The sequence below is a fragment of the Tenrec ecaudatus genome, chromosome 18, assembly GCF_050624435.1.
Source record: "Tenrec ecaudatus isolate mTenEca1 chromosome 18, mTenEca1.hap1, whole genome shotgun sequence".
Classification (NCBI taxonomy): domain Eukaryota; kingdom Metazoa; phylum Chordata; class Mammalia; order Afrosoricida; family Tenrecidae; genus Tenrec; species Tenrec ecaudatus.
The window spans coordinates 9,538,295-9,565,893 of record NC_134547.1 but is presented as its reverse complement, the minus strand read 5'-3'; the positions used below and the strand labels follow the sequence as shown (position 1 = coordinate 9,565,893).

General features: G+C 57.2%; 1 protein-coding gene across 5 annotated transcripts; it reads left to right on the top strand.

Moving 5' to 3' along the window:
* The first annotated feature begins 190 nt into the window (after positions 1–190).
* On the top strand, positions 191–26,942 carry LOC142431513 (mitochondrial inner membrane protease subunit 2-like). 5 transcript variants are annotated; one of them, XM_075536506.1, is made up of 16 exons: positions 191–320; positions 3,492–3,550; positions 5,140–5,279; positions 7,782–7,943; positions 9,054–9,113; positions 10,343–10,537; positions 12,401–12,456; positions 13,596–13,662; positions 17,420–17,504; positions 18,451–18,556; positions 18,882–18,974; positions 20,162–20,294; positions 22,239–22,359; positions 23,861–23,919; positions 24,637–24,810; positions 26,606–26,940. In XM_075536506.1, exons 3-15 carry the CDS (start codon positions 5,141–5,143, stop codon positions 24,783–24,785), a joined length of 1,425 nt encoding a protein of 474 aa, XP_075392621.1. In that variant the 5' UTR covers positions 191–320; positions 3,492–3,550; position 5,140; the 3' UTR covers positions 24,786–24,810; positions 26,606–26,940. The 5 variants fall into 5 exon arrangements, with proteins under 5 accessions (XP_075392621.1, XP_075392623.1, XP_075392620.1 ...); XM_075536508.1 differs by having other exon boundaries at positions 210–389; positions 7,782–7,931; positions 26,606–26,942; XM_075536505.1 differs by having other exon boundaries at positions 210–389.
* Positions 26,943–27,599: the final 657 nt, after the last annotated feature.

Here is a 27,599-nt window from a genome sequence, read left to right as displayed (position 1 = left end):
CCCGGAGAAGAGGCGTGGAAATGAGAAGAGTGAAGGTGGGGGAAGGGATCACCTGGTCTGATGGCCGCAGCCGAGCCCCGAGCATCTATCTGGCCTTGCGATTGGCTGCCCGAAGGCACATGCGCAGTAGGACCAGGTAGCGTTCCAAAGGGCTGGGCTTGTCGCGGTGCCTTCTGGGAAATGGAGTTCCCGGGTAGGCACCGCCCGGCGACAGTCAGTGAGCCAGCAGCGCCTGCGCGGGCGTCGTCCGGCTTCAGGGCCCAGGATGCGCGCGCAGTGCTCCTCGCCCGGGGGGAAGTTCCCGCGGGGCAACTGAGAAGGTGAGTCCCGGCCTCGGCGGGGCGGCGGGCCGCCAACCTCTGGACGCCTGACCCTGACCGCGTCCGCAGGTGAGGCTGAGGAGAAGGCGAAGGGGAACGCTGAGAGGCTTCCCCCGCGGCCGCGGGGCCTGTGACGTCACAGCGACCCTTTGTGGGAGGCGGGGCCCCGAAACCCGGAAACGACCCGGCCTTTCCCGCGGGCCTGCGGGCCGTGGCGTGTCACGCACGACGTGCGTCCGTTTCCACCGACGTTTCGGCGGGTGTCTGTGCAGGGTGGGGGCGCGTCGCCGTCACCTAGCAACCGGCTCTCCTTTGGTCAGGCTGCAGTCGACCCCTTTGGCTGTGTTCGAAGTCGCAGCACTTCTTAGGAAGGGCACAATATTTGACCTTAGCAAACGTTCAGTGAAGGCTGAATTAAAATTAAAAAACAAACACACTGCCGTGGAGTCGCTTCCGACTCATAGCGACCCTCTAGGGCAAGGTGGAACTGCCCCTGTGAGTCTCCGAGATGCCCCATCTCAGGTGGAGCGGCAGGTGGCTTCAAATAGCGGCCCGACAGGTAACCACTATGCCCCCAGGGCCCCTTACTTAATCAATACAGTCAATGGATCGATGACTGATAAAGACGAGCCTGGGGGAGCAGAGGCTTGGTGGGCCGCTGGCATCCGCTCCCCGAGACTCGCTTCTTGTGGCAATGTTTAGTGAGGCTGTAGGCTAGGTGAAGAGGATACCTGCCGGGCCACTAGCCGAAAGGTATAAATCCACTCGGAGGTGCCTCGGAAGAGAAGCCTGGCGGTCTATTTCTGGAAGGTCATTGCGATTGAAAACGTTATTTGGGAGGGAGATTTGGCTACAGAAAGCAACGGCAGAAAACCGTTTCAAAGGTTTATTTCAGAGCTCCCAGGTGAGGTCCACCGGTTCCTAATTGGGGGAAAGACAAGCCGCACAGTCCGGCCAAGAGGTGGAGAATTTTATAGCCCGGATCTGGGGGAAGGGAGTAGCTAGGGAATTTTCCACTGCAACTTTGGCTAAGCAACAGTGTTCAGTTGCCTGTAATGGTTAGCCTCCCGCACCTGGCCTGGAAGGCCAGGGAAGGGGAGGGGGAGGCCTGGCCTCTCGCAGGGTCTTTGAAGGGTTTTGTACCACCTTCCGATATCTTCCCCCTGCCTGCCCTGCCAACTCCCGCTTCCTGCCAGTTACAGAGCACAGCTGTGCCCTGACTCATGTGCAGGCCTTCTAGCAGGTCTCTCTGGGCAGAAGATGTTTCATTCACCCAATGAAACGTGAATCAGCACCTATGAGACGCCTGACCTGTGTAGAATCTGGGCATACAGGTGGACAAGGCGGGTAAAAGGGCCCTGCGTATTGAAGCTTCCATCCCAGTTTGGAGAGCATAGAACTGCACCTTGGGGGTCCCGAGGCTGTAGGTCTTCCGGGAAGCAGACAGCCTCAGCTTCCTCCCCCAGAGTGGCTGGTGGGTTTGAACAGCAAGTGTTCATTTAGCAATCCGGAGCTTATCCACAGCGCCTCCAGGGCTCCTTTACATAGCAACCAAAAAGCAAACCAAAGGACGGCCATTGGCCATTGAGTCCCATTCCAACTCTTAGCAAGCCTGTCGGCAACGCAGAACCGCCCCTGTGGGTTTCCAAGGCTGTCAACCTTTACCAAAACAGAAAGCCCATCTTTCTCGCTCAAATCGCCTTGGCAGTGAGCAACCCAAACTTTATACCCCTAGACCATAAAAAGCAAAAGTCTACTTGGTTGCCTTTATGAGTTGATTCTGCCTCAGGGAGTCCCCCTGTGTTACAGCATAGAACTGCACCCCGTAGGGGGTCTCCTGGACCACCCTCCTTTACCAGTATCCAGCACCAGGCCTTCTGCTTATGCCTCTGGGTGGGGTGGAACCGGAGAGGGTACTGTTTGCAGAATAGTGTCAAGGACAGTGGTTCTGAGGAAGTGGCAGTGGACCTGAGCCCTAAGGAAAGAGATGAAGGATTAGTTGAGCCTGTGTACTCAGGAGGGAGGAGAGCGATCGTAGTGGACAGATCAGCACGTGCTGAAGGCCTGAGTCAGAATTGTGCACGTTTGGGGAAGAGCAAAGGAAACCAGTGTGGCTGATGCAGGGAGCAGGGGAGGTGGGGAAGATGAGGTCAGGGAGAAAATGGGGGCTGGAAGGAATGGCAGAACTTCAGATCCATGATCAGAATTTGGGGCTTTTCCTCTGGCTAAAAAGGAACCTGGGCTGCTCACCAGAAGGTCAGCTGTTCAAACTCACCAGTGGATCCATAGAAGTGGACAGTCCGTTCCTGTAAATATGACAGCCCAGGGGGAATCCCCTGGGGCAGTACCACTCTGTCGCCTGGCATCACGGTGAGTTGGATTTGACAGGAGAGCACCCAACCATGACAGGCCTTTGGGACCCTGAGACCAGAAGAACTAGATAGTGCCCTGCTGGGAATACCAACTGTTCTGGAAGAGATGATGTTTGAGGGAGCTCGGTTACGTGATTGAAAAATAGACAACCGACGTCAGAATCATAAAAGAGACCAGGCCCACTGGCAGACAGGCCACTGGGATGCTCCCAGCTACGACCCTCAGTCACCCTCAGGTCTGAAATTGAATCCATCCCTGTAGCTCAATTTCCAGCCAAGAAACAGACTGGTCTATACCAAAAGAAACAAGCCAACTGCCATTGAGTGGATGCCGATTCACAGCGACCCATCCCCCCCAGAGTTGCTGGAGCTGGAGCTCTTTACGGAGGCAGACCTACCACATTATTTATTCCACACAGTCACTGTTGGTTCTGAACCACTGACCCTTGGGTTAGCAACCAAGCATTTAACCACTGAGCTACCTGGCCTGACAAGTAGCAAACGCACCAAGTGCTATCAAGCTGATTCCAGCTCCTAGCGGCCCGCGACGGGGTTTCTGAGGCTGTAGATCCTCAAGGGAGCAGACAGCCTCATCTTTCTTCCACGGAGCAGCTGGTGGGTTTGAACCACTGGCGCTCACCGGATAGGGCCACTAGAGCTTCCTGACAACAGGTGTGATGCTCAGTAAGCAGATGCTGAGGGAACACATGACAGCCGGCACTTGCTGTCCACTTAGTGCCCAGGAAACGCAGACATGAAGGGAGCCCCAGCCAGTCCCTCTCCTTCGCTTCACTTCCAGGGCGCCGTGGAGATGGACTGTCCAGCCCAGTGACTCTAAGGGCCAGTTACCCCACAAAGGTATGTTTCTACCTCCTGGGTGGAACTGGTCATGGTTCCTGGGGGGAGGGAACCAGAATCCCCCCAAAGCCGGCCCCTCTCCACTTCTTCGCCAATCCTGACACGGCCCCTCTACCCCTCTGCTGGCTCCTCCAAGCCATCGCTGCGGCCACACAGCACTCAGCCCATACTGGGGCTCGCCAGGGGTGTAACAGGTTACCACTCGGGATCCGGATCCACCTTGTCAAGCCTGACAACTTCCAAGCAGCCCCCCCTCAGCCAAGCCAGCTGGCGGTTCCTCTCAAGGCCTCTTCCCCGCTCGAACAAGGGTTTCCACTCCTTAGTACCTAAGAGAACATCCAAAGAAAAGCCCGCTCCGCTTCTCGCCCTGGCCTGTGGACGGACCGGCAAGCCCACCTCACCGGTCAGCTGGTCCGCGGTTCTCACCAGGCATACCGCTGCCACCACTTCTTGCTGCCTTCCGTGATCCAGCTCTGTCCTCGGTCCTTACTGGGACAGGCTCGAACTGCTTAACCGTTTCAAGTGCGTGATCATTGGCACCGCCCACTCACTCTCAGGGCGCTGCTTTTAATAGCCACCTGTGGAGAGAAAGCCCCTGTAGAGTAAAAAAAACCCAAACCTACCACCATCACGTGATTCCAACTCGCAGCAGTCAGCCCTGCAAGGGTTGCTGAGGCTGCCCCTCCTTTCCAGACGCAGTCAGCCTCCTCTTCCTTCCCCTGGGGCAGCGGGTGGGTTAGAACAGCTGACCTCACCTTCTGACCAACCACACCACCAGGACTCCCCTCTCCAAATTAAAACCAACCCAACCTCTTCACCATGGCGTCAGCGCTGGCCCATAGCAACCCTGTCGGACAGGGCAGAACAGTCCCCGTGCAGGTCCTGGTACTGAACTTTGTATGGGAGCAGGAAGCCTCTCCACATAAGGTGGGAAAGGATATGCCCGGTATCGATTCCAGCTCCTGGGTCGCTAGGTCTTTCTTGTGAGGCCCCCTGGAAAGCCGAGCCGCCAGTCTTTGGCTTAGCCCTTGAGCCATGAGTGCTACCCAGGGGCTCCTTCGAGGAGACGCGCTCCAGGTGCGACAAGCTCTCCGCCCTTGCAGCCTCGTAACATAGAGCGCTCAGGTGATCGTCAGTCAGGTCATCAGCTCAACCTGGTGGCGCAGTGGTAAACACAAGGTCAGCAGTTCAAACCAAGCAGCGGCTCCGCAGGAGCAAGAGGAGGCTGCCTGCGTCCATAAAGATCTGCAGCCTCGGACACCCAGAGGTACAGCTCTGCTCCCTCTACAACAGCGGTTCTCCACCTTCCTCATGCCACGACCCTTTCATACAGTTCCTCACGTGGTGGTGACCCCAACCATAAAATTGTTTTCGTGGCTACTTCAGCACTGTCCTAATGCTACCGTGATGAATTGTCTGACCCCCAAAGCGGTCACGACCCACAGGTCGAGAACCACCGCTCTCCAGGGTCACCGTGAGCTGGAATGGACTTGGCAGCAGGTAGTTTGTTTGTTGTCCCACTTGTCAACAGTGGGTGAGTTTTTCTTTCCACCTCTTGTTTCTTCCCCCGCCGTCTGTCTGTCTGGTAGCATGATCACCTTCTGTCCCGAGTGTGGCCAAAATATTGAGTCAACGTTCAAATTCTGCCCCTACTGCGGGAAATGCTTGCCTACCGAGGAGCAAGGGAGGTCCTCGACCACTGTCAGACCACTGCTGCCATCCTGCCGAGGTAAGAGCTCGCCGGGCAGGGGGCATGCGTGGTTGTGTTGAGAGCGTGTTCTAGCGCCCCTGTCCTAGCAATTCCCCAGGTGGGCGGCTTCCAAGAAAAGGCCTTGGTTCGAGAAGGTGCCCTCTCCCGTCAGTTCCCGGGAGAGCTTATGTCTCAGGCATTTCCCTGTTAAGCCTCCTAGGGGCCCTAGACTGAAATGTGTTGTCAAGTTGGCTATCCGTGATTCTCAGTCTCATATTATGTAATCTGAGGGGATCGTCCTCCAGGATGTATCTCCTGGCAGCACTGACCTCAATGAGGCCCAGTAGAGGCGGTTAGCTATGTTAATGAGGCAGGATACCCCTCACCTGGATTGTGTTGTACCTCCACTCAAGCTCTTTTGAGATAGCAAAGGGATTAAAGACATATGCACACATCAGAGGGACTTCCACCAGGAAGAGGAGCACATCCTTTGGACCCAGGGCCGCTACACTGAGAACCTCCTAGACCCAGGGGATGGTTGATGCCAAGACACACGGAGAGCTCACAGGGACACTGATCTTAACGGACGTTGAAAGGGGACAAGGACCTTCCCCCAGAGCTGACAGAGAAAGCCTTCCTCTAGAACTGAATTCAGACGTCCAAGCTCTTAAACCCTTAGTGAGAGAGTAGATTTCTGTTTGCTAAGGCCGCCCATGGTATTTCTGTGAACAGCAGCACCAGAGAAATAAGGCCCGTTCTGTCTGCCTTCCCCCCTCCACGCTCCCTTGTCTCTGTCTGCACAGAGACATCTGCTCCTTGTAACTCAGAAGCGATTAGGCTGCTGGACTTGAGGACACACCACCCATACGTACGTCAGCACAGTCACACAAACAGACCAAACCCATGCCCCAGTCAGTTCCGACTCAGGGAACCTCCTGTGGGTACCAAGGCAGAAGTGGACTGACTTCCCAGGGCTGATTTCTCAGGACCAGATCACCAAGCCTTTCTTCAGTGGTGCCTCTGGGTGGACTGGAACCCCCCACCTTTTGTAGAGAAGCCAACTGTGGCCCCTCCACCCTCTGGGTCTTCTGACATAACAAAGACTCCATTTTAAAACAGGATTGCACTTTACAGATAAAGGGTTTAGGGCGCCATCACGTATCCTGGGGACCACAAACAGCACCCGCACTGTTAGTGACCGCTCTGCCAGTCTCGTCTGCCCAGCGGGGGAGCCACGTGCTCATCCAGCTCAGGCTCTTGAGGGCAAGGCGTCCGTCCTTCACCGACGGGGACAGAAGGTGGTCGGAGCAGACACGTGTTGCCCTCAGACCCTTAAGCCAAAACATGTCCTAAAGGCTACATGAGACCAGGTACTTGGTTAGCTTAACTAGTAAAAACTGTCTGCCTTGAGTGTTACGCTCCTTTAAGAACTGCCTGTAGCCTGAAGACCATGCCCCTTAATCACCCTTCAGGCCTGGAGCAGAACTCGTCCCCGTAGTTCAGTGTTCAGCCAAACAGTACTCACAGCCATGAAGTCGATTCTAACTCGTATCGACGCACACCAGGAGAGAGCAAAGCTACCCCTGTGGGTTTCTGACCCTGTAAGTCTCTCCAGGACAGAGCCTCATCTCTCTCCCTCGGAGCAACCCGAGGGTTCAAACTGCCTACCTCATGGTTCACAGCTCAGTGCACACAGCCCCCCGGGCACCCCCAGCACTCCTTAGACAGTAGATACGTCTGCAGGAGGAACAGTAACACCGGGGAGGTACAACCTCCTTAGAGCCGTCGACCATCTGAGATCAAAAGGACAGCATTTCCCCGAGGACTGGGAAAGGAGGAGCAGACACCGGAAACTCAGCGAGGCAGCGGGACCCAGCTGGAGAGAGCATTAGTGAACCGAGTGATAGAGCTAAAGACACGGGCGGGGAAGAGAGCACAGAACGGCCAGAGAGTAATGGAAGAAGCTTCCAAAGAGAAGCCAAGACACACAGGCGCCCTGGTGGCACTGTGGCTTGGGGGTTGGGCCGTGGACCCACCAGGTCAGCAGTTCAAGCCCACCCACCAGCCATTCCACAGAGGAACGATGAGTCTGCCTGCTCCCCTGAGAGACCTGCTGCCCCAGGAACTCTGTGCAGAGCAGCTGGGGAGAGTCAGCACTGGATGGGAAGATGCCCAGGGAAAAGGCAGGGATCATTTGCTTAGGGATTAGATGGTGGAGACCAGGGGTCCCCAAACTATGGCCCGCAGGCCACATGCGGCCTGCCGAGGACGTATTTATGCGGCCTGCCGGGTGTTTTTGCCCCGTTTGTTTTTTTAATTCAAAATAAGATCTGTGCATTGTGCGTAGGAATTTGTTCATAGTTTTTTTTTAACCTCTAGTCCGGCCCTCCAACGGGTCTGAGGGACAGGGACCTGGCCCCTGGTGGGGACAGCACTGCTTGACTAGGAGGGCTGTGAGATGAGGGTGTTTGCGTGGGACCTGGGGTTCCCAGTGTGACGAGGGCAGGAAAGGGCCTGGCTGACTGCGCTGCGTTCTTGTAGGTGCCAGGAAAGACCCGAGCTCCAGCCCTGAAAGCCCTTGCAAGAAAGTGAAATGGTCCAGCACTGTCACCTCTCCCCCATCATCCCTCTGCTCTGACAGTGACAGCTCCGGGTCTAAGGAGCTACTGAGGAAATCTCAGCGGCCCAGAGGTAGGAGCCGAGGTCAGTCTGGCCCGCCACCAGGTGGGAAAAAGCCGCCACAACCCCAGGTCAGACATCAGCCACCTCCACTCGCCTCTCCAGCCTGTTCCCTCCCATCCGAACGGCCCCCTCCTGCTCTCATCACCCCACCGCCCAAGCACGGCGCTTGGCCTCGGAGACCCTCCTCTTACCCAGGACACTCCCCGCTTGGATTGTTGCCTTTTGATGTTTGTGGGAGTCAGCTTCCAGCTCCTCTCCCCTGGCTCCCTCGCCCCCCCACCTCCATCTGCCCCCTTTCCAACCCGCACAGCACCCAGTCTCCAGGAAGCCTTTCTGGGGTGCCTGCAGCTTGCACCTGCAGAGCCCTGTTCACACCTCCCTCTGGGCCGTGGAGTCTTGGCACTTGCTGTTCTCTGTCCACATGCGTCTCCCTCGCTCCTTCAGAGCTTTGTCTTGGCAGCACCTTCTCGGGGAAGCCCTCCCCGGCATCCCTAAGGAAAAGTGTATTTTCCCCAGACTCGGGTTCTCTGCAGGAGCTAAACCAGGGAGGTGGATTTCTGGGGAAGTCAGAAAGTATCGCTTCCAGAGCTCCGCCCACTTCGCCCCGGTGTGGGTCGCTTCCCAACCACCTGCGTGGCAGCATCCGCCTCGCCTCGTCAGCGGAGGGCCGCAGACCAGCTCTCTCAGTCAGGCCTCCGCTAGCCTGAGTCTCCCTAGGGGGCCTTCCAAGGCCAGGTCCAGCCACAGCACTGGCTGCCCAGGGCTCTCCCGGGCCAGTTAAATTCAAGGCAGAGAGGTCGGCGCAGAAGGCTATGGCGACCGTTAGTGGGAATTCCAGTGGGGGGGTCTTGGCAGATTTTCCTAAAGGACACAGGATGCTCATGAACGTTCAAAGACCATCAAAAGCTGCCCTTCCTGAGAAAGGGGCCCCAACAGCCCACACCTGCTCACTCTTAGCCAGGCGAGGCCAGCAGGGGGCGCTGTGAGTGAATCCCGAGGCGGCACCTAACACCAGCAGCCACCTGGGCACAGCACCCACACGGTGCTTCAGGAAAAGCGCTGGGGTGCTCATCACCCCGACGCCTGCTGCCACCCTCACGTGAACTATGTCTCCCCCGCCTCCTCCTTTAGGCTCCAAGTCCCTTTCGGCCTCGCTCTCTGGACTGGGTGTCTCTCATAGACAGGAACCAGGTATGACCCCGTAGTCTGTCTGCACCCCACACCCAGCCAGGGATGGTGGGGAGGGGGAGGAGGCTGCAAGAATGTGTTCACCTTCTCCTTGCTGCCGGGTACCTCCCCTTGGACTTCTATCCCCGCTCCAGGCCACAGAGGCCTCCCCGATTCTGAGCCTGGGGCTGCTGCTAAGAGGAAGGCAGGGTTAGCCTCTGTCTCCCATCCTCAGCCGTCGGCACCAGAGCTCTGGCTGAGACCCTGAACTGTCATCAGGCCAGCTGCCCTGGGTGGCGGTGGTGGTGGTACAGGGGGGCAAAGGAGGGGGAGTTGTTTTGAAGGAGCACAGGCGGCACCATCAGGCAAGTGTTGACCGCTCACTGTGAGGGTGGTGGGTCAGACCCACCAGCCGCCCTGAGGGAGAAGGATGAGGGCGCCCGCTCCCTGCAGGATGGAAACCGAGGGAGCAGTTCTGCTCTGTGCTCTGGGCCACTTGAGTCGGTGTCGACTTGGCGACAGCGGATTGAGTTGGGGTTTGGGGGTTGGTTGGTTCATTTGTAATATGGTGAAAATAGAACCAGACCCACATGCCCCCTACCCCCCTTTCCTACATGCACAGTGGGTGACGGGGCTCACCCTCCTCAAACTCTGCAGCCGGGCAGAGCCTCAGCGCCGGGTGTTTGTGGTGAGCTGCTGGTGAACTCCTGCTCCTGCCCAGGGGCCCTGGGTGGTGCAGACGGGTAGGCTCGATGAGGTGCTCGACTGGGGCCCAGAGGTGGGTGGCTCAGACCTGCCCAGAGGCCCCTCGGAAGCCAGGCTGGCCATCTGCTCCCCAAGGCCACAGCCTGGGGAGCCCGCCCTGTGCATGTAGGGGAGTCACCTCAACAGCAACAGAGCAGCAGCACCGCAGCAAACCTCTACTCGCCCAGCAAAGCTGACCCAGGAGTCCTCCCCTGACTTCCAGGCAGCCAGGGCCCCCTGGCCCTCTGACAGGCTGTGTGTCCTTAGCATATTACCCCACCAGTCCTGGGGCTCCCCAGGGGAAGTTGTGGGTCTGAGGCTTATCTAGGACTGGCCCAAAGAAGGCAGCAGGCAGCTTGTACCACAGGAAGGACTGGATGGATGGATGGATGGATGGATGGATGGATGGATGGATGGATGGATGGATGGATAGAGTGAGTCCCCACACTGGCTCCTCCTTCCCACCAGTCCCTTGCTCCCATTTGCTTCATGAGACCATCCTCCTGCAGGGCCCTGGAACAAACTTCCGACCCCCAAAACCAGCCCGCAGGCAACCCGGCAAAGCCCCCAGAACCTGAAGCGGAGCCGGGTAACCGCCTCCCTGGAGGCTCTGCCCCTGGGGACCGTGCTGACGGACAAGAACAGACAGCACTGGAAACTGAGCTGCCTGCAGACCAGGGACGACCAGGGTATTCTCTACGAAGGTGCGCTCTGCCCCCAACTTGGCGGGGGCGGCAGCTGGAGTGGGTAGGGTGGGATGGAAGGAAGTCCCTGTCCTAGGATGGGAACAGAAAGCTCGTCCCCAGTGCTGGTCTGCCTCGGCAGCATTCTCTGAGACCTGAGATTGCAAACCTCTCACCTCCAGGAGCCAGGCAGGTCTTGGAAGTGAGTGCAGCAGGCTGGATAGGTGAGTGGGATCGGTGGGGCCTGCAGGCCACCCACCAGAGAGCAGCTGGCCAGGCAGCTAAGGTGCTGTTCTCCAGCGCCTCCTACTGTTGCCAGGTGGAAATTCTGGCCCAGCATGGCCGCAGGAAAAAGACAGGTGAGGATTGTGGCAGCCGGCCTACAGAGAGGAGGTGGAGCAAACTATGGCCTTGCAGTTAACCGCCCCCCTCGTAACCACTAGTCTCCAGGGCTCAAGTCCTAACAATACTGCACGTTTATTAGTGAGGTGCAGTGGTGGGTCTGTGGTAGGATTAACACCTTCCATGTGAGAAACCCGGGTTTGATTCCTGGCCAAGACACCTCCCACGCAGCCGCCAGTCAGCCTCCTCTCAGGGGAGGGGCATGCCATGCTGCACAGGTTTCGGAGTTGCTTCCAGATGGGCCAAGACAGACGAGGACTTGAGGTCTGGGGATGCACAGAGGCAAGTGGGCACAGATTTGATGACCATCAGGGCTTCCAGGATACCCCATGTGACTGTGATTCCCCACCACAAATGCACACAAAGCAACATCAGAAGAAGGTGTGCAGAGCCAAGTCCAGGGAAAACCGGCAGCAGGCTTCCAGAACCTTCACGGGGAGCATGCTTCACTTCCAAAGCCACACGTGGTGACCGGACTCGTCGAATGCTGTCCACCATGTCCACCAGGGAAGCTCATCAGAGACACGCCGCCCCCCCAGAGTTTTTATTGGGGGCTGGCCCCATACAGAGAGACCCCTCCCTGCCTGGCAGGTACCCACATGCCAGATTCCCACTCAGCAGGTGTCCTGCCTCCACTGAGTGGATTTTCCAAACCGTTGAGGCACCATGAGCCCCTCTAATCCAGCTAGAGAATGAAATGAACTTCCCTCCCCATGGGCCAGGATGGCTGCCCCAGCTCCCAGCCCCCGCCATCACATCTGCATTCCAGCCATCTGCAAGCTAGCCTTTCCAGAGAGACCGGCTCTGTGAGCTCCCTGAGTGTCTGACTGAGAGGGGAAGGAAAGAGGAGACAGGAGAAAAGGAAGGTTGAGAGGTGGGCGGCTGGGGGTGGGGGGAGTGAATGGGAAAGAAGCGGCAGGTCCGGGCCAGAGTAAAGGGGGAAGGGCAAGCTGTGTGTGAGGAGAGAACCTGAGGGGCCAGAAAGGAGAAGAAAGGAACCTATTTGGAAACAGGTTGGCAGAGGGAAGAAGCAGATCCCGAAAGCCTCGGGGGCGCTTGACCCTACAGCCCCTCCTCCCCAGAACGTTGGGAGGCCAAGGGCCCCGGCTGGCTTACAGGTGATACCTGACCGGTGGTGCCTGTGTGTCTACCCCACACTCCCTCACACTCCCTGCCAGCATGTAGCGGCCCTCTGGAGCACTGCCCGGGGGTCCCCGAGGCTGTCACTCTTCATGGCGTGGAAAGCCCTGTCTTTCCCTCTGTCTATACAAGGGAGCTTCAAAAAGTTGGGGGGGGGGGGAGGAATAGACTTAAAAGATCATCAGAAAAGGAGTGGGGGAATCAGAATATTTTTATACATTTTTTGAAGCACCCACCGCCTCCCCTCAACTATGTATCTCCAGGCCTTTCTTCCTGGTCTGGGGCTCCGTAGCCCTTCCTCCTCCCACAGCAGGTGGTGACCTCTGGTCTCTCTCCCCACAGCTGAGCTCCTCTCCGACGCCTCAACGTCTCAGAAGCAAAGCTATTCTCTCAAACTAGTGAGTGGGTCCCTGGGACAGGGTGGGCCTGGGGCTTTGGGATGCACCCTCTGAGGGCGGGACAGGTGAGAGAGCCAGGCCCGTCTTGTGCCCCGGTTCGTGTCCAAGCTCCACAGACCAGGTGGCAAAACGCGGCAGCTAGGGGACTGTCTCGTGGTTCTGGAGGGTGGAGGTTACCGCTGTTCAAAAATAAATCTCAAGATCACACGCTGCCATCGGGTCGCCTCCAACTCAGAGCGAGCCTGTGGGACGGAGCAGAACTGCCCCTGTGGGCTCCCAAGGCTGCCCATCTTTGGGGACATAGAAGGCCTCCTTTTCTCCCTGTGATCAGCAGTGTAACTTGTAACCCACTAGCCACGAGGGCTCTGATCAGCCTGTGACCCATGTAAATGTACCATGAGAACATTCCCACTGAGCCGCCGGTGTCCAGTGGATGCCTGCTCACAGCGGCCGGGCAGGACAGAAAACTGTTCCCTCGGGTTTCAGAGCAGACAGCCTCCTCTCTCCCAAGGAGTAGCTGGTGGGCTCGAGCGCCTAACCTTGTGGGGAGCAGCCCAGCACGTCACCCACTATGCCACCTGGGCCCCGTGGCCGTCGTTAGTTGCCATCATTATTGCCAACTCATGGTGGCAACTTTACGTACCAGGAGGCTTCCAAAAGTTCACAGAAACATCCCGTTCTCTCATCATTCCATTTTCCTGCAAGCTCTCGGAATCTTCCCAGATTTCCCACTAAAATGAGCCACAGAAAAGAGTTAAGACGGAAAGGCAGAAAACTCATAAGGCCCAGAAGAACACGACAGGCCCCCCAAGTCCCAACTCTCAGAGGTTTCACTGTGTTTAATTTTTTTTTTTAAAACCTCTGGGCACATCTCGCAAAGGATGCTGGGGAATGTAGTTTTTCCTTCATGACTACACGTCTAAGGGGCACTCGTGGATCCCATGAGAAGAGAGGATGCGCCCAGATGCTGAGGGACAGTCCCGGCCCCCAGCTATGTGTTTGGTGCAGATGTGGGGACCTGCTGGCGAACATGGGCCCTTGCCAGCCACATTCAGGGAGTGACACTCGGGCTGTGATGCACTGGGGGCCCATGCCTCGGGGGGCACGGTGTGACCGGCTTCTCTCCCTGTCCTCACCAGGATGCCAAGGACGGACGTCTGTTCAACGAACAGAGCTTTTTCCAGCGAGCCGCCAAGCCTCAGCAAGGTACGCTGTGGGCAAGGGGGCGCAGAGGGTGGACAGCCAGCCTCTCCCTGCAGCCGTGGGGTCAAGCAGTGTAGTGTGTGCTGCTGGCGCCGGCACCTGTCGGCACTTTCTGGTTTGTCCCACGTTCTGGTTGTTGTTGGTTTTTCTCGTGGCCAAGAGACACACACCAAAACGCCGGCCAGCCCAACAGCTTCCACATGGACGATTCCAGGACACAGACGGGTCTCTCCCGCTGTGCGGCCACCCACACTTTCCCTGTTCTGAACCACGAGCCCTGTCCCCTCTCCCACCCACCCAAATAGAAACTCCCTCTTCCGCCGCCCTCCTCCCCTGTGACCTTCGGGCAGCCTTTGGTTCCTGTGTGTTTGCTTCCTCCGTGTCGCACTGTCCCTGTTCTGGTGCTCCGTGTGGGTGTGGCACCCCCTCTAGGGGCGACAAGCTTCGGGATTTCACCTCTGCGCTGTGGCACCGTGTGGAGGGACCCCGCCTTGTTTGCCCATTCATCAGACTCAAGCAGCAGGGTGGTTTCCACCTTGAACCAGCTCTTGAGAGGCAAGCGTTAAACCTTGCTGAGTGTTGCAAGCCAGTAGTTAAACGTAAAAAGAGTAGGAATAATTAAACCAAGAGAGCCTTACTGCCATCAAGTCAATTCTGCCTCGTAGCAACCCTGCAGGACAAGGTAGAGCCACCCCTGTGGGTTCCTGAGACTGGTGCCTGAGGGAGCAGAATGCCCTGCCTTTCTCCGAGGCATGGCCGGTGGTGGCTAACTGCTGACCTTGAGATTAGCCGCCCCAAATGACACCTCGGTGTCCTGGCTCCATGGCACAGCCCAGGGAACTGACTTGCCTAACGTTGTTCCTCTGTCTCTTGAGGAGCCCCAGTGGTACAGTGGTTATGTGTGGAGCTGGGAACCACATGGTCGGCAAGTTCTAAGCCACCAGCCGCTCCTCGAGAGAAAGGCTGGGCTTTCTATTCCTGTGAACAGTCGCAGCCTTGAAACCAGCAGAGCGGGTCGCTATGAGGCCACCTCCTGCTCCCAGGAAGAGTGATGTCTCAGTCCTCGAGGGCGGCTGTGCGTCACAATCCACTTGGTGGAAGTGAATTTGATTTGGAGTTCTACCTCCTACTTAGTTACACAGTGCCTAGGGTGTTAAGAGCTTGCAAGCAGCCACCCAAGGGCCAGCAATTGGTCTCTCTTTCCTTGGTGCAGCAGAGTCTGGAGAGTCAGGAGCAGGAGGAGGATAGGGAACACGGGACTGGTCGCCTCCAGAAGCAACTGCCTGAGCCCAGAAGAACTGGACACTGCTCAGTGGCCATTGCTGAACGTTTTGATCAAAGATCCTATTAGAAGTGTCTTGATCAAAGAGGGGGTGGAACTGTGAAACAGAATTTCAAATCTTCACATGCCCCAGGCTGGAACCATCACTCTGAGATACTATCTAGGCCTAAACTCCCCCTGAGGTCTTAGTCAAGCTGAATCAGTGTCCCTCAGCCAGTCAGAAAGGTCCTCCCTGGCCACCGGGCCCTGTTAAGAACAACCACGACCCCAGACAGAGCGGAAGCTCGGAGCAGGGGCAGAGGGCTGATGCGGACGGAAGACCCGCTCACGGAGGAGAGAGCGGGCACACGGCTTGTCGCAGCTGGCTGTAATGCCCGTTGCCAAATGGTACATGTCGAAACTGTTGGGAGCCAGGGGTTGCTTTGCTATGTGTGTTCTCAACAACGACAACAACAACAGGATAAATCCAACAGGGCTTCAGAAAGTTCCTGGAAAGATGGGATTGAAAGATCACCATTGAGTGAAGCCCCTTGGGGCTGGGCCCCCGGGCCGCTGGCGGGGGTTTTGGGCCAAATAGGGCGAGGGCACGAAATAACCTCATAACCTCCGACCTCTTCTCGCCGAGGAAGGCCGGGAGACGGGCCATGGCACAGCCCCGGGGCTGGGCGAGAAGGCATTTCAGGGCCTTTTGCAAAGGCTTCTTCGTGGCCGTGCCCGTGGCAGTGACCTTCCTGGACAGCGTCGCCTGCGTGGCAAGAGTGGAGGGGGCATCCATGCAGCCCTCGCTGAATCCCGGCGGGAGCCAGTCATCCGACGTGGTGCTGCTGAACCACTGGAGAGTGAGGAACCTGCACGTGCGGCGTGGGGACGTCGTGTCCCTGGTGTCCCCAAGAAACCCAGGGCAGAAGATCATCAAGAGAGTGATTGCTCTGGAAGGGGACGTCGTCAGAACCATGGGGCACAAGCGCCGCTACGTCCAGATCCCCCCGGGGCACATGTGGGTGGAAGGCGATCACCGCGGGCACAGTTTTGACAGTAACTCTTTCGGGCCCGTCTCCCTGGGGCTCCTCCACGCCCACGCCACTCACATCCTGTGGCCCCCACAGCGCTGGCAGAGACTGGAGTCGGTCCTGCCGCCAGAGCGCCTCGTGGTCCAGAGCACAGAGGAGTGACGGCATGGATGTCTGCCCCCTCCCCCCCGTGCTGGCCTTGGAAGCCGACAGCAGCCAGTGCAGGAAGGGGCTTAGAGCATCCAGAGGGAACACTCAACCAGCTGGTGCGCTCTGCGGAACACGCAACATGGAGACGTCTGTGTGCGCGTCGGGGAAGAATGCTTTGGGGTTGAAGTTTCAAAGGCTGCCCAGTGGACACGCTCCATGTCGGTGGCCGAAGGCCCAAGGCCAAAGAAGTACCCAGACACCTGTGACTATGCCCACCTACCTTAAAGTGGGCGCACTTGAGCCCGTGTTATTAAATGCCCCTCCTACCGCCTGCCTGGCTTTTATTTATTTGGATGCGCTCTCCTGAAAGGAACCATTCTGGCTAAAGGAATGAAAGTGGGTTGTCATTGGCGGTTAAGCCGTGACGGGAGAAAACACACACACACACACACACACACAGGAATCCTAACATGACACGCGGCACCAACACACAGCGACTGCCATTTAGCAAGACGGAGCCACGTGATGTAACACTAAAACACCGACTTGTCCAGACAGGGAGAAAGAAAAACGAGTACTAGAATCTTCTCCAGAATTGTTTAGGTCCCTCTGTAAATTAAAAAAGTTAAAAGCCCACTGCCCGTCCGCCCCTCCCAAATTATGTCACCTTGCGGTCAAACTGATTACATAATGGAAGCAAAGGTCATGCAACCACACATCGTAATTAGGCGCAGTTTGGTTGTGGCAGATGTGTTCCTGTGGGTTGATTGGCGTGTGTGGTGTCGATGTGGTTTTGGCTGCTGCTGTGGCGTGCCACGGAGCTGATTCTGTCTGAAGCCCGCTGACTCGGTGATGGATGGCAAGGTGTCCTTTGTATTTCGCTTGCTTGGTTGCTGTTTGGGGAACGGTGAAGAGATCACATTGACACCCCTGTGCGTGCATTGGCAGACTCTGCCAACCAGGGCACCTTTTCCCTGAACAGCCAGTGGTTAGCTCCTGTCAGACTCCCCCTGACTTGGTACCACCCCACTGAACCGGAGGGTGGGAGGGTCCAACGCCAATGGCCCCACGGCTGCTTGGACAGTTAGTGATCCGGTTGGCTGGCGGCTGTGAGTTCGCCATGGAGGCGCAATCGCAGGATGCAGCAGTCTGCTCGCATAGCACTGACAGTCTCAGAAACCCTATCGTCCTCTCCCCTGCTCGCTGCCACCCAACCACAAAGTGCCCCCCACCAGGAGACCTGCGGGGGAGGGCGGTGGGGATGGTTCTGGTTGCCGTGACTTGGAGCAGGTGAGTCCTAAGCCCCCACCCTCCGCAGTCAACAAGTGGAAGAAGCTGTACTGCACCCCGCTCCTGGCCATCCCCACCTGCTTCGGTTTCGGCGTGCATGCAGACAAGTACAGGTAAGCTGCACCCGCTTCTGCCCTTGTCCGCACTCCTCCTCATCCGGAGCCCTGCACGGCCTGGGATCTTGAAGGCCCCAGGTGTCGTTCAGTGTCTACCCTCCTCCTGCCTGAGCCAGGTCGGGGCCCAGCTGTCCTGACTGCTGCTGTCACGTGCGTGGGTGGTTGTGCCCAAGTGCCCTCTTCTCACAGTGTTCTGCTGTCGGGCACTCCTAACACCGCCCATGTACAACAACCACGGGCCAGCCCTGGGCCATCCCGGCATCGCCACACTCACCGTTGGTCCTGAGGGGTTCATCTATGCCCCTGTGCCTCTCCCCTCCTCGCATTGGCTGCCCCTCCGTTTGACCGAGCATGACCGGTGTGTCCTGACAACCAGCCCAGACTCTGGGAGACCAAGTCTCGCCATCCTCGCTTCTAAGAAGCAGCCTGGCTGTACCTCCTCCCCAGACAGACTGCCGGCGCCCGTTTCAATAAATGCTTCGGGCAGATCGATTCACACGCCAAACCAAAGCACGGACCTCACTGCCGTTCAGTCGATTCCAAATCACAGCAGCCCACCCGACAGGACAGGGTCGAACTGCCCCGCGGGGATTCCAACCGAATTACAAGGGCAGCCAGCCTCATCTTTCCCTTGGGGCGGGCTGGTGGGTTCGAACTAGCAACCTTGCCATCAGCTCCACTGCTGCACCACCAGGCTTCCCCAATTCACCTGCCGACGTCCGTTTTCAGAGTGTAACTTACGTGCACAGGAGGGGATTACAGAGACGATGGCGAGGGTCAGGTGGACCTCAGTCCGCTAGGTGACGCCTCATTTGGGAGGCCGGAACTCCAGGGGATAGCTGTAGGGGCTCGCTCTCCACTTCCTCATTCATCTACCTGGGGAGGGGGGCAGGGTGCAGCAGCCTGGGCCCCACCCGGCCCGATTCGGACCTGTGTTCTCCAGGTTCATGGTGTTCCCCAAGCTGGGGAGGAGCCTCCAGTCGACTCTGGACTGCCACCCGAAGCACATCATTCCCGAGAGGTCGGTGTTCCAGCTGGCCTGTCGCCTGGTAGGTACAGAGCTGCCCAGCCCGAGCACTAGGTGCACGCTTCCTCCTTGGGGGGGTAGGGGGGTATGGCAGCGGGGAAGGGGGTGTTACTGCACAGCCCTCAGGGCAGGTGGGGAGAAAGGCAGTTCAGTGACAGTGCCGCAGCAGGGGACTTCAGGCCCCACCAGAGAAGGCTCAGAGACCATCTCCTCGCTGCTCGGGGGAGTGGCCAGGGGCAGGGCACGTGGAGAGTGGTGGTAGCTGGGGGCGCGGCTAGTTGGGGGCACCCCCACAATGCTGTGCGACCGAGCCGTTGGCAGAAGTCCCTTCTCCGTCCTTGGCCCAGCTGGACGCGCTGCAGTACCTCCATGAAAATGAGTACGTGCACGGGAACGTGACCGCTGACAATATCTTTGTGAATCCAGAAGACACGAGCCAAGTAAGAGCCCCACCACCAGCCGCAGACTCCCTCCTAGACCAGACAGGGCCCCAGCATCTAGCACAGTGTCTGTTGCCAACCAAGAGCTGGTCTCCGTCCTATGTAAAGAGCACCTTCAAATAAATAAAAGATAGGCAATAATTTCGGAGTACAAGGAATAGGAACTGCAGTTCATAGAAAGAGGATCATACACCACACAGATGGAAAGGCACTCCGTCTACATGGTAATCGTCTAAACGGGTTCTCAACTGTGGGTCACGACCCCCTTGGGGGTCAAATGACCCTTTCACAGGTGTCACCCATTTCATAAAAGTAGCAAAATGTCAATGATGAAGTAGCAACAAAAATAATTTTATGGATGGGGGTGGTCACCACAACAAGAGGAACTGTATTAAAGGGTCAAGGCATTAGGAAAGTTGAGAACCACCTGTCTAAACTTAACCGAGCCCACTGTCCCCCAACAGTAACAACCTTGTAGGGCAGGGCAGAACAGCCCCTAGGCTAAGGGGTTTCCAAGTCTGTAACTCTTTAGGGGAGCAGACAGCCTCGTCTTTCTCCCTCGGAGAGCTGGGGGATTCCGGCCACCAGTGACTGGTTAGCCGTCAAGTGCTTCACCACTCTCCTGGAGGTTCCCGGCCAGCCCCCAGACCCGCGGCCATGTAGCTTCTGACTCCGGATGACGCCGGGCGTCTGGTTGGAACTGCCCCGAAGGGGGTCCAAGACTGTGATCTTCGCAGAAGCACACCACCCCATCCCCCTTCCCCAGAGTGCCTAGGGAGCTTGAACTCAGAACCTTAGCAGCCCGCCGCTTAGCCAGCTGCACCACCAGGGCTGTACCTCACTTTTCAGGCGGGAAAGTTGGGGCACAGAGCTGTTCCCTGGCTAGCCCAAGGTCATACAGCCACTAACAGGCATGGCTAGAGAAGCTCCTGAGAGGTGGCTGCCTGGACACCCTCCCCGTGAGCCTGAGTCCCATTGGATCGACCAGCTGGAACTCACGGCCCCAGCCCGAGTGCAGCAGGGGGTGCAGGGGGCTGTCGGTACCCCCTTCCTGTGCTGTCCCGCCTCCTTGCTCTGAACCTGCCTTGGGTTTGTGCTGTGGAAAGACGCCATCTGTCCCCTGTGGGCCCGTGGGGAAGCACAGCCAACAACAGAAGCCTGGCCCCTGGAACTCCCCTCATGCACAGGTGACCCTCGCGGGCTATGGCTTCACCTTCCGCTACTGCCCAGAGGGCCGGCACGTGGCCTATGTCGAAGGCAGCAGGACCCCCCATGACGGGGACCTGGAGTTCATCAGCATGGATCTGCACAGAGGATGCGGTAAGAGCCACCGGCGGGCTCGGGTTCCACATGGGATCGGGGTGAGGGGGATCATGGTCTTCTAGGGGCACCCAGGACCCCACTCACCACCAATCCCACTGGCATCTAGTCGGGGCTGGCGCATATCAACCCAACCCTGCAGGACGGGCCGGTTTCCAAAGCTGTCACTCTTTCCCGGAGCAGACAGCCAACAGCCTCACCTTTAGAGACTGCTCGGAAACCCAGTGCCAGAGAGTGTCTTCTGACTCACAGCCACCCTGTGGGGCAGAGTGGAGCTGCTCTGTCAGGTTCTGAGGCTGTAACTCTGTGGAAGCAGAAAGCCGCCCCTTTCTTCCGAGAAGCCGCTGGTGGGTTTGAACTGCTTACCTTGAGGGTTGGTTAGCAGCTCATGGGTGCCCTAGGGCCCCTGTCGCCCACAGGCAGACAGGACAGGTGCGCCCTCGGAGCTGGAAGTCAGTCCCTGGTCAGAGAAGGCCGGGCGCCCAGCTCCATAGAGGAGAGGGAACATCCTCCCTTGCCCCTCCCAGCTTGGTGCCTCCATCTTCACGTGACCGAGTCTCCCGCGTCTGTCCGCCTCCCTATGTGTCCTCTGCTCTGAGAACACCACCGCCTTGGATTAGGACCCCCACCCCCACCCCTGCTGGTCCTCAGATTAACTGCTTACATCTTCGGAGAGCCTGCTTCCAACTGAGCTCACAGGGTTCACAGATCGTGGGGTGAGGATGTCCACCCGTCTTGTTGGAGAGACCCTAGTTGGGGAGGGATTACTGGTTGGCTAACCACAAGGTCAGCAGTTTGAAACCACCAGCCCCGTGCCCCGCAAGCGGAAATGAGGCTTTCTCTTCCCGCAAAGCGTTACAGTGTTGGAAACCCACAGAGGCAGTTGGACCTGCCACATAGGCTCGCCATGAGTCAGAATTGACTCAATGGCTGTGAGTTTGTTTGCTTTTTACCGTGGCGCAGGTGGTTAAGCACTGGGCCTCACACTGAAAGATAAGTGGTTGGAACCCACCAGCTGCCCATGGAAGGGAGACGAGGCAGGGCACAGCCTCGGACGCCCCTCGGAGCAGTTCTGCTCTGCTGCTGGGTTGCTCTGACTCAAAGCCGACTAGACAGCAGGGGGTCGGTTGGGAAGGCCCGGACACTCAGCACCACGGACAGTGCATCACTGTGGCCAGGGTCAGGGCAGCCCAGGGCAGCCGTGAAGGATGGCAGCTGCGGGCACTCACCCAGGAGGAGCTGTTACAAAGGCAGCTGGCTCTCTGGATCTGGGGGTGCCCAGAGTTCTCAGCTCTGCCCTGGAGGGGGGCGGATGAGAGAGTATGGGGAGTTCCTATCACAGCAACAAGAAGCACCACATGTGCGCGGCCCGGCAAAGGCCTGTGTGTGCAGGAAGGGAACAAGATGAGCGGACTCACGAAGACACGGGAGAGGATAGGTCCGCTCTGCACGATACGAGAACAGCTTTTAATCTTCCATGACTTGAGGGTACACCTGAGTCTCTTCCTCCCTCCACACCACACCCCCATGCAGACTCCCTTATCATCCCTCAGGGTCGGGCCATTGGAGATTGGCCGGTAGCCACCTGATCTCTTTAGACGCCTCCCGATCAACAGGGGGAAGCCTGCAGAACAGAACTCACAAATGCCCCAGAAGTCCAGACTTTCTGGAGCCACAGAGGCTGGTTTAGTTTGTTTGGCTTTGAGCAGACTGGCGGGTTTCTCTGCCAGGCGGAGCGGCTGGTGGGTTTGAACCGCCCCCCTTTTGGTGAGCCGTCAGCGCTTAGCCGTCCCCGCTGTCAGAGCGAATGGGGAACGGACGGTGGAGGCCGCACATGCGTTTGGCTGGTTGGGGCTGAGAGCTGGGAGGATGCAGGCTGCCCGCCCAGCCTCTGCCTGAGCAGCGTCCCCCTCACCGCCTCGACCCCCATCCCTGCCCACACAGGACCTTCCCGCCGGAGTGACCTGCAGACCTTGGGCTACTGCCTGCTCAAGTGGCTGTACGGGTGCTTGCCGTGGACAAACTGCCTCCCCAACACCGACAGCATCATGATGCTGAAGGAGAAGTGAGTCTGGGTGACAGTGGCTCCGAAATTAGGCCGGGGGTACGGGGGAGAAATGCGCCTTGCCCCACCCCCCACCCCCTAGGGCTCGTGAGGCCGTGAACCTGCGTGGCAGCCAGCAGCCTCCTCTTTCTCCCGCGGAGGCTGGCGCTGGCGAGTTGGAACCACTGGCCCCAGCTGCATGGCACCGGGAGTGTGCTGGGGACGGGTTGCCCCTCCTCCCAGACCTGCTGTCCCCACTGCAGGGCAGTTGCGGGCCACGGCCCCCAGACAGCAGCATTGCCACGTAAACATGGCCCACCCGCCTGCCCCTGCACCCCTCACCCCCTAAATTGCCTTCCTGGGGACGTTCTAGCCGGCATGGCTTTCTCCCACGGGCCCTACAAGGATAGCCCATCTCTTCCATTTGGGTTCATGGTAGAATAAATGAACGGAAGAAGAAGGGAGATTGATTCCTCAAGGCCACCTATGGGCAAGGCCTCAGGGGCGTGCATGTGCATGTACATACGTACGTTCGTGTGTGTGTGTGTGTGTGTGTGTGTCTATAAGTGTCAAAACGGTGTGGTGCAGTGGAGTCTGGCCTCTTCCACCTTCCTGAGGGGGCAGGAGTACCAACATCAGCTCTAAGCAGATCCCTACCAAGCAGAGATCAGACAGACCTGGAAAGCCTTGCCACCAATCCTGACACCAGCCATCCCTCCCATAGCACCTGCTGCTTCTCCGCTGCATTCAGTAATTCACTGCAGGGGCCACACAAGAGGGTCCAAGAGGACAAGCGTCAGGGAGAGGTTTGCCAGCAGGCACGCCCCTAACCTAAGAACTGTACCCTGGGTCATTCCTGATCTTGACTTGTAGCCTCTCACTTCCCTAATACACCCCATAATCATGAATGTTGACCAGGCCAAGAAAGGCCACTTTCTAAGATTCACCTCGTGTGTGTGTACAGTGAAATCTGAGAGAGAGCCAGGAACTCAAAGGCCTTGCCTCTCTATTAGGGGGAAATTGCCAAGTTTTCCAGTGGAGCTTTCACAGGTGCCATGTCTACCTATGGCAGTGAAAGCTCTGTGTTCGAACTCTCCCCACCTGTGTGGAGACCTCAGTTAGATTCCCGGCCAGTGCACCTGGTGTGCTGCCAGCACCCATGTATCAGTGGAGACTTGTGAGTTGCCAGGACACCGAACAGCCTTCAGCAGAGCCTCCAGACATGGCTAGGACAAGGAAGAAAGGTCTGGCAATCTACTCCTTAAAAATCAGCCCATGAGAATCATGGACTATGGCCAGCCGATCCCCAGCTGATCCTGGGGGCGACCCAGGACGCCACGGTTTCCTTCCTTGGCCAGGGAGTGGGTGGCCATGAGTCCCCGCAGGCTAGGCGGCAGCTAGCACCTGTGCGTGCGTCCATGTCCGTGTGTGTGTGTGTGCGTGCGCACGTGTGGACATTCTGCTGAAGAAGGCTGCCCGCCCTTCCCTAAAAGACCCTTCCCACTTGCCCCTGTGCTCCCAGGTTCCTAGGCAACCCCAAGTCCCTCGTGGAGGAGTGCACCAGGTGGAGCAGGCCTTCAGGTATGTCCTGAAGGGCTGAGGGAACAGGTGGGACTGTGACAGGACCAGGCGAGTTCAGGCCGATCTTTCATTAGAGGTTTTCAAACCACATCTGTCACAAGTGTCCTTTGAGGCAGGGGTGGGGTGGGGGACACCTGAGCATCTGCTGCAATAAAAGAACTCCCCCCAAACCACATAAAGATCATCTTAGGGCAGTCATTTCGGGCATTTATCCAGCCTCCATGGCTCCAGAAACTCTGGATTCCGTGAGAATTTGAAGTGCTTGATCAAGATGATCCTGCAGAAAGCTTGGATCAAGACCTTCAGTCCCAATAGGCGGGCACCATCCAGCCCTTCCGGTCTCCCAACAAAGGAGGCCGTTACCTACACGTTCTGTTTCCTCCTCCTGCCCCAGACCCACTTCCTTCCTCTGACACCCCGTGAAGGGGAGGCTTTGGAAAGTTTGTGGGGTTAAATGGAATTAAAAGATGTCAGAATGTTTCTACAAATAATTTGAGGCCCCCTGGTAGCATCTTTTTTAACGGAGCCGTTCTTACCTGTCTTGGTCTCCAACTTGCCTGTTCCTCATTTAGGAAGTTGATTCGGTCCTAGAGATTTTCTGTGTCGGTGCTTAAAGACTTATGCTAAGATCTTGGTCCCTGGACTGGGGTCTCCACTCAGCTCTCTCCCATGGTGGTATCTGTGTGTGTGTGGGGTGGGGGGGTGTCTTGACCACAGAGACCCTCCAGGAGTATCTGAGAGTAGTGATGGCCCTCCAGTATGACGAGAAGCCACCCTACGCCACCCTGAAGAACAATCTGGAAGCTCTGCTGCAGGACCTGTGGGTATCGGCTTACGACCCTGTGAACCTACACATGGTGCCCTAGGGGGTGTCCAGCTGGGAAGTGACCGGTGAGTACAATCCCCGCTCTCCCCCCACCCATGTCTCTTCCAGCCTCAGGCACCCCCAAAGCCCTGCTACACTGATTGGTTTGGGGGCGAGGTGTCAAAAGACAGATTGCACCACCTTCGACATTTTTCACCCACAATTCCGCGAGGCCAGTGTATCGATCTCCCTATGCAGCCATCTCCAGAGTTTCCATCCTCATAAGCCGGAAGCACACCGCTAGCTCATGTTCCAGACCCCTTTAGTGAGCCCAAGTAGGAGACAGTCAGGCTAAGGAGCCCTTCAGTGAGACAGAGAGAGAATCCTACAGGTTATCTTCCCCTCCCTGTCTGCCAGCGGTTCTCAACCTGTGGGTCAAGACCCCTTTGGGGTCATACGACCCTTTCACCAGGGTCGCCTAAAACCATCGGAAAACACAGATTTCCAATGATCTTTGGAACCGAGACACCGCTCCTCTATCCGTCTCCGGGCAGGTCCGCCCACATGCAGACACGCCTACCTACGAGTCCCCCAGCTTGAAGACTGTGACCCACGCTACACCGTGCTTCAAGAGACAATGTCACTGATTTGTCATGAGAAATCAATATTTCACACTCTAGAATGACATAATTTTTATAATGAATCACGATGCTTTAATTATGTTCAATTTGTAACCATGAAATTACGTCCTGCACATCAGATATTTACATGACGACTTATCACAGTCGCAAACTTAGAGTGGCGAAGTAGCAACGAAGAAAATGTTACGGTTGGGGTTCACCACAGCATGAGGAACTGTCTTAAAAGGGCCGTGGCGTGAGGAAGGTTGAGAACCACTGGTCTATACTGCTCTGTGTAAAGCATGATGAAGAGGGGATGAGGTTTGGGACCCACCCTGCTCCCATCTGACCTTATCCTAACAAAAAGAAATCCTTACGTTCAAACAAGGGCCTGTTCGCAGGTGCTATTAGGATGCCAATGTCTCCTTTGTAGGGAGTGCCGTGCCACCTGCCTCCCACTACCTTCCTATCCCCTGAGCACAAGGGAAATCTAAGATCTAGATCTAAAATATAACAGGCCCTCCCGGGACCCTTAGAGCCTCAGACACACTCAGCTCCAGAGGCCACTTTTGCGATGGCCAGTTATGCCGTGCGAGGAGCCCCGTAGTCTCTGCGTAACCTGAAGAATCAAGCCTTTGAAGGGACAGCAGCCTTGGCCCTGCGAGGAGCTGGCCTCTCCCTTGCCCTGCTCTGCACCAGCGTGGCAATCCAGGCACCCGCCGCCCAACTCTCATCTACTCTGCAGCAGCCACTCTACACCTCTCCCTTCCCGCCCTTCCTTTGTGCCAGTCCCGTCTCTCTCTCTCTCTCTCTCTCACACACACATCATAAGCCACCTATCTCCATCAGCTATGCACTGGCCACGGTGCCCTTCCCCCAGCCCCTCTCCACTGACCACTCTTCCTCCCCTCTGATCCTAGACTAGACCAAACTCTATCTCACCTCAGGACCCCCCACCCACAACCTGGGATGCTTTCCTCTTTTTGTGGTTGCCCAGTGGGGCCTTTTCACACTTGGCTTCCAGCCACTCCCAGCCCCAAGATGGTCCCCAGTGACTGCCCCGCCCCACCACTCCTGCCCGGCCAAGAAGCATTGGCTGAATTTTCAGTATCTCCACTAAACTGGGGACTCCAGGCGGGGTGGGGGAGTAGCTCATGCGTGCATGTCCTCAGAGTCTGCAAAGGGTCTGGCATGCAAGAGGGGCCCCAAGGACGTTCCTTGAACAACTAAGACACCACCGGGCATTTTTATTTTCATCCAGAACTTTCCAGAAGCCGCAGTTTGACATGGCCAAGAGGAGAAGAAATGTGATTCACGGCCTGCTGTTTCATCACAGACCAGCTTCTACAGAGAACCCTTCAATGTGCAGACCTGCCGCTCCCCAGCCGGGGGCTTGGCAGCACCAGTTAGCATCAGGGAACCCCTAGAGACCCCCAGCCCCCCACCCCGAAGCTGTGACTTTCCCCCTTCTGGCTGTCCTGTCCCCCACCGTCCAGCAAGCTGTTGGGGACATGGACGGAGGAGACTCCCGACCCGTGGTGGGGGCGAGGCCGGCCCCTCAGCAGGGCCCTGCCGATCATTTCCGTCGCTGCGCTTTGGGAATAAATGCTTTGATTTGAGCGGAGGGCGTCTAGCGTCTGACAGACAAGTTCCCCTCAGGCAACCGCAGCTCCTACTTTGTTCCCATCCATCCATTCCCCACCAGCCTTTCTTCATCCATCCATCCATCCACACAGTCTTCCCATCAGCCTTTCCCTTTATTGTTCGTCCGTCCACCCAGCCGTTCACACCACCATTCACTCTGTGTTCATCTCTCCAAACATCCGTAGACGCCTTTATCCGCTCTTCTACTTACCCACCCATCGTCCATCCGTTTTCCCATTTTCCCCTCCATCCACTCTTTCATATAACCATTCACACTCCCATTCATCTATCAAAACCATTCTTCTACTTAACCATCTGTTCTTCATCTCTTCCACTTACCCGTGCATCCGTGCATCCATTTCCCCATCTATCCCTCTATTCATCCACTCTTTCATACAACCATTCATCTACCCAAACTGTCATCTCTTCTTCCACTTACTCATCCATCCATCTAACCCTTGCGTCCTCAAACTACGGCCCGGGGGCCACATGCGGCCCACCGAGGACATTGATCCGGCCCGCCGGGTGTTTTTATCCCGTTTGTAATTTTTACTTCAAAATAAGATATGTGCGGTGTGCATAGGAATTTGTTCATCGTTTATTTTTTTAAC

Excerpts from the sequence above, each read along its gene's own strand:
- LOC142431513 (XM_075536506.1), top strand. The coding sequence starts at position 5,141 with ATGATCACCTTCTGTCCCGAGTGTGGCCAAAATATTGAGTCAACGTTC. Across the intron at positions 17,505-18,450 it reads GTGCATGCAGACAAGTACAG|GTTCATGGTGTTCCCCAAGC; the intron begins GTAAGCTGCACC and ends TGTGTTCTCCAG. Across the intron at positions 23,920-24,636 it reads CAGGTGGAGCAGGCCTTCAG|AGACCCTCCAGGAGTATCTG; the intron begins GTATGTCCTGAA and ends TCTTGACCACAG.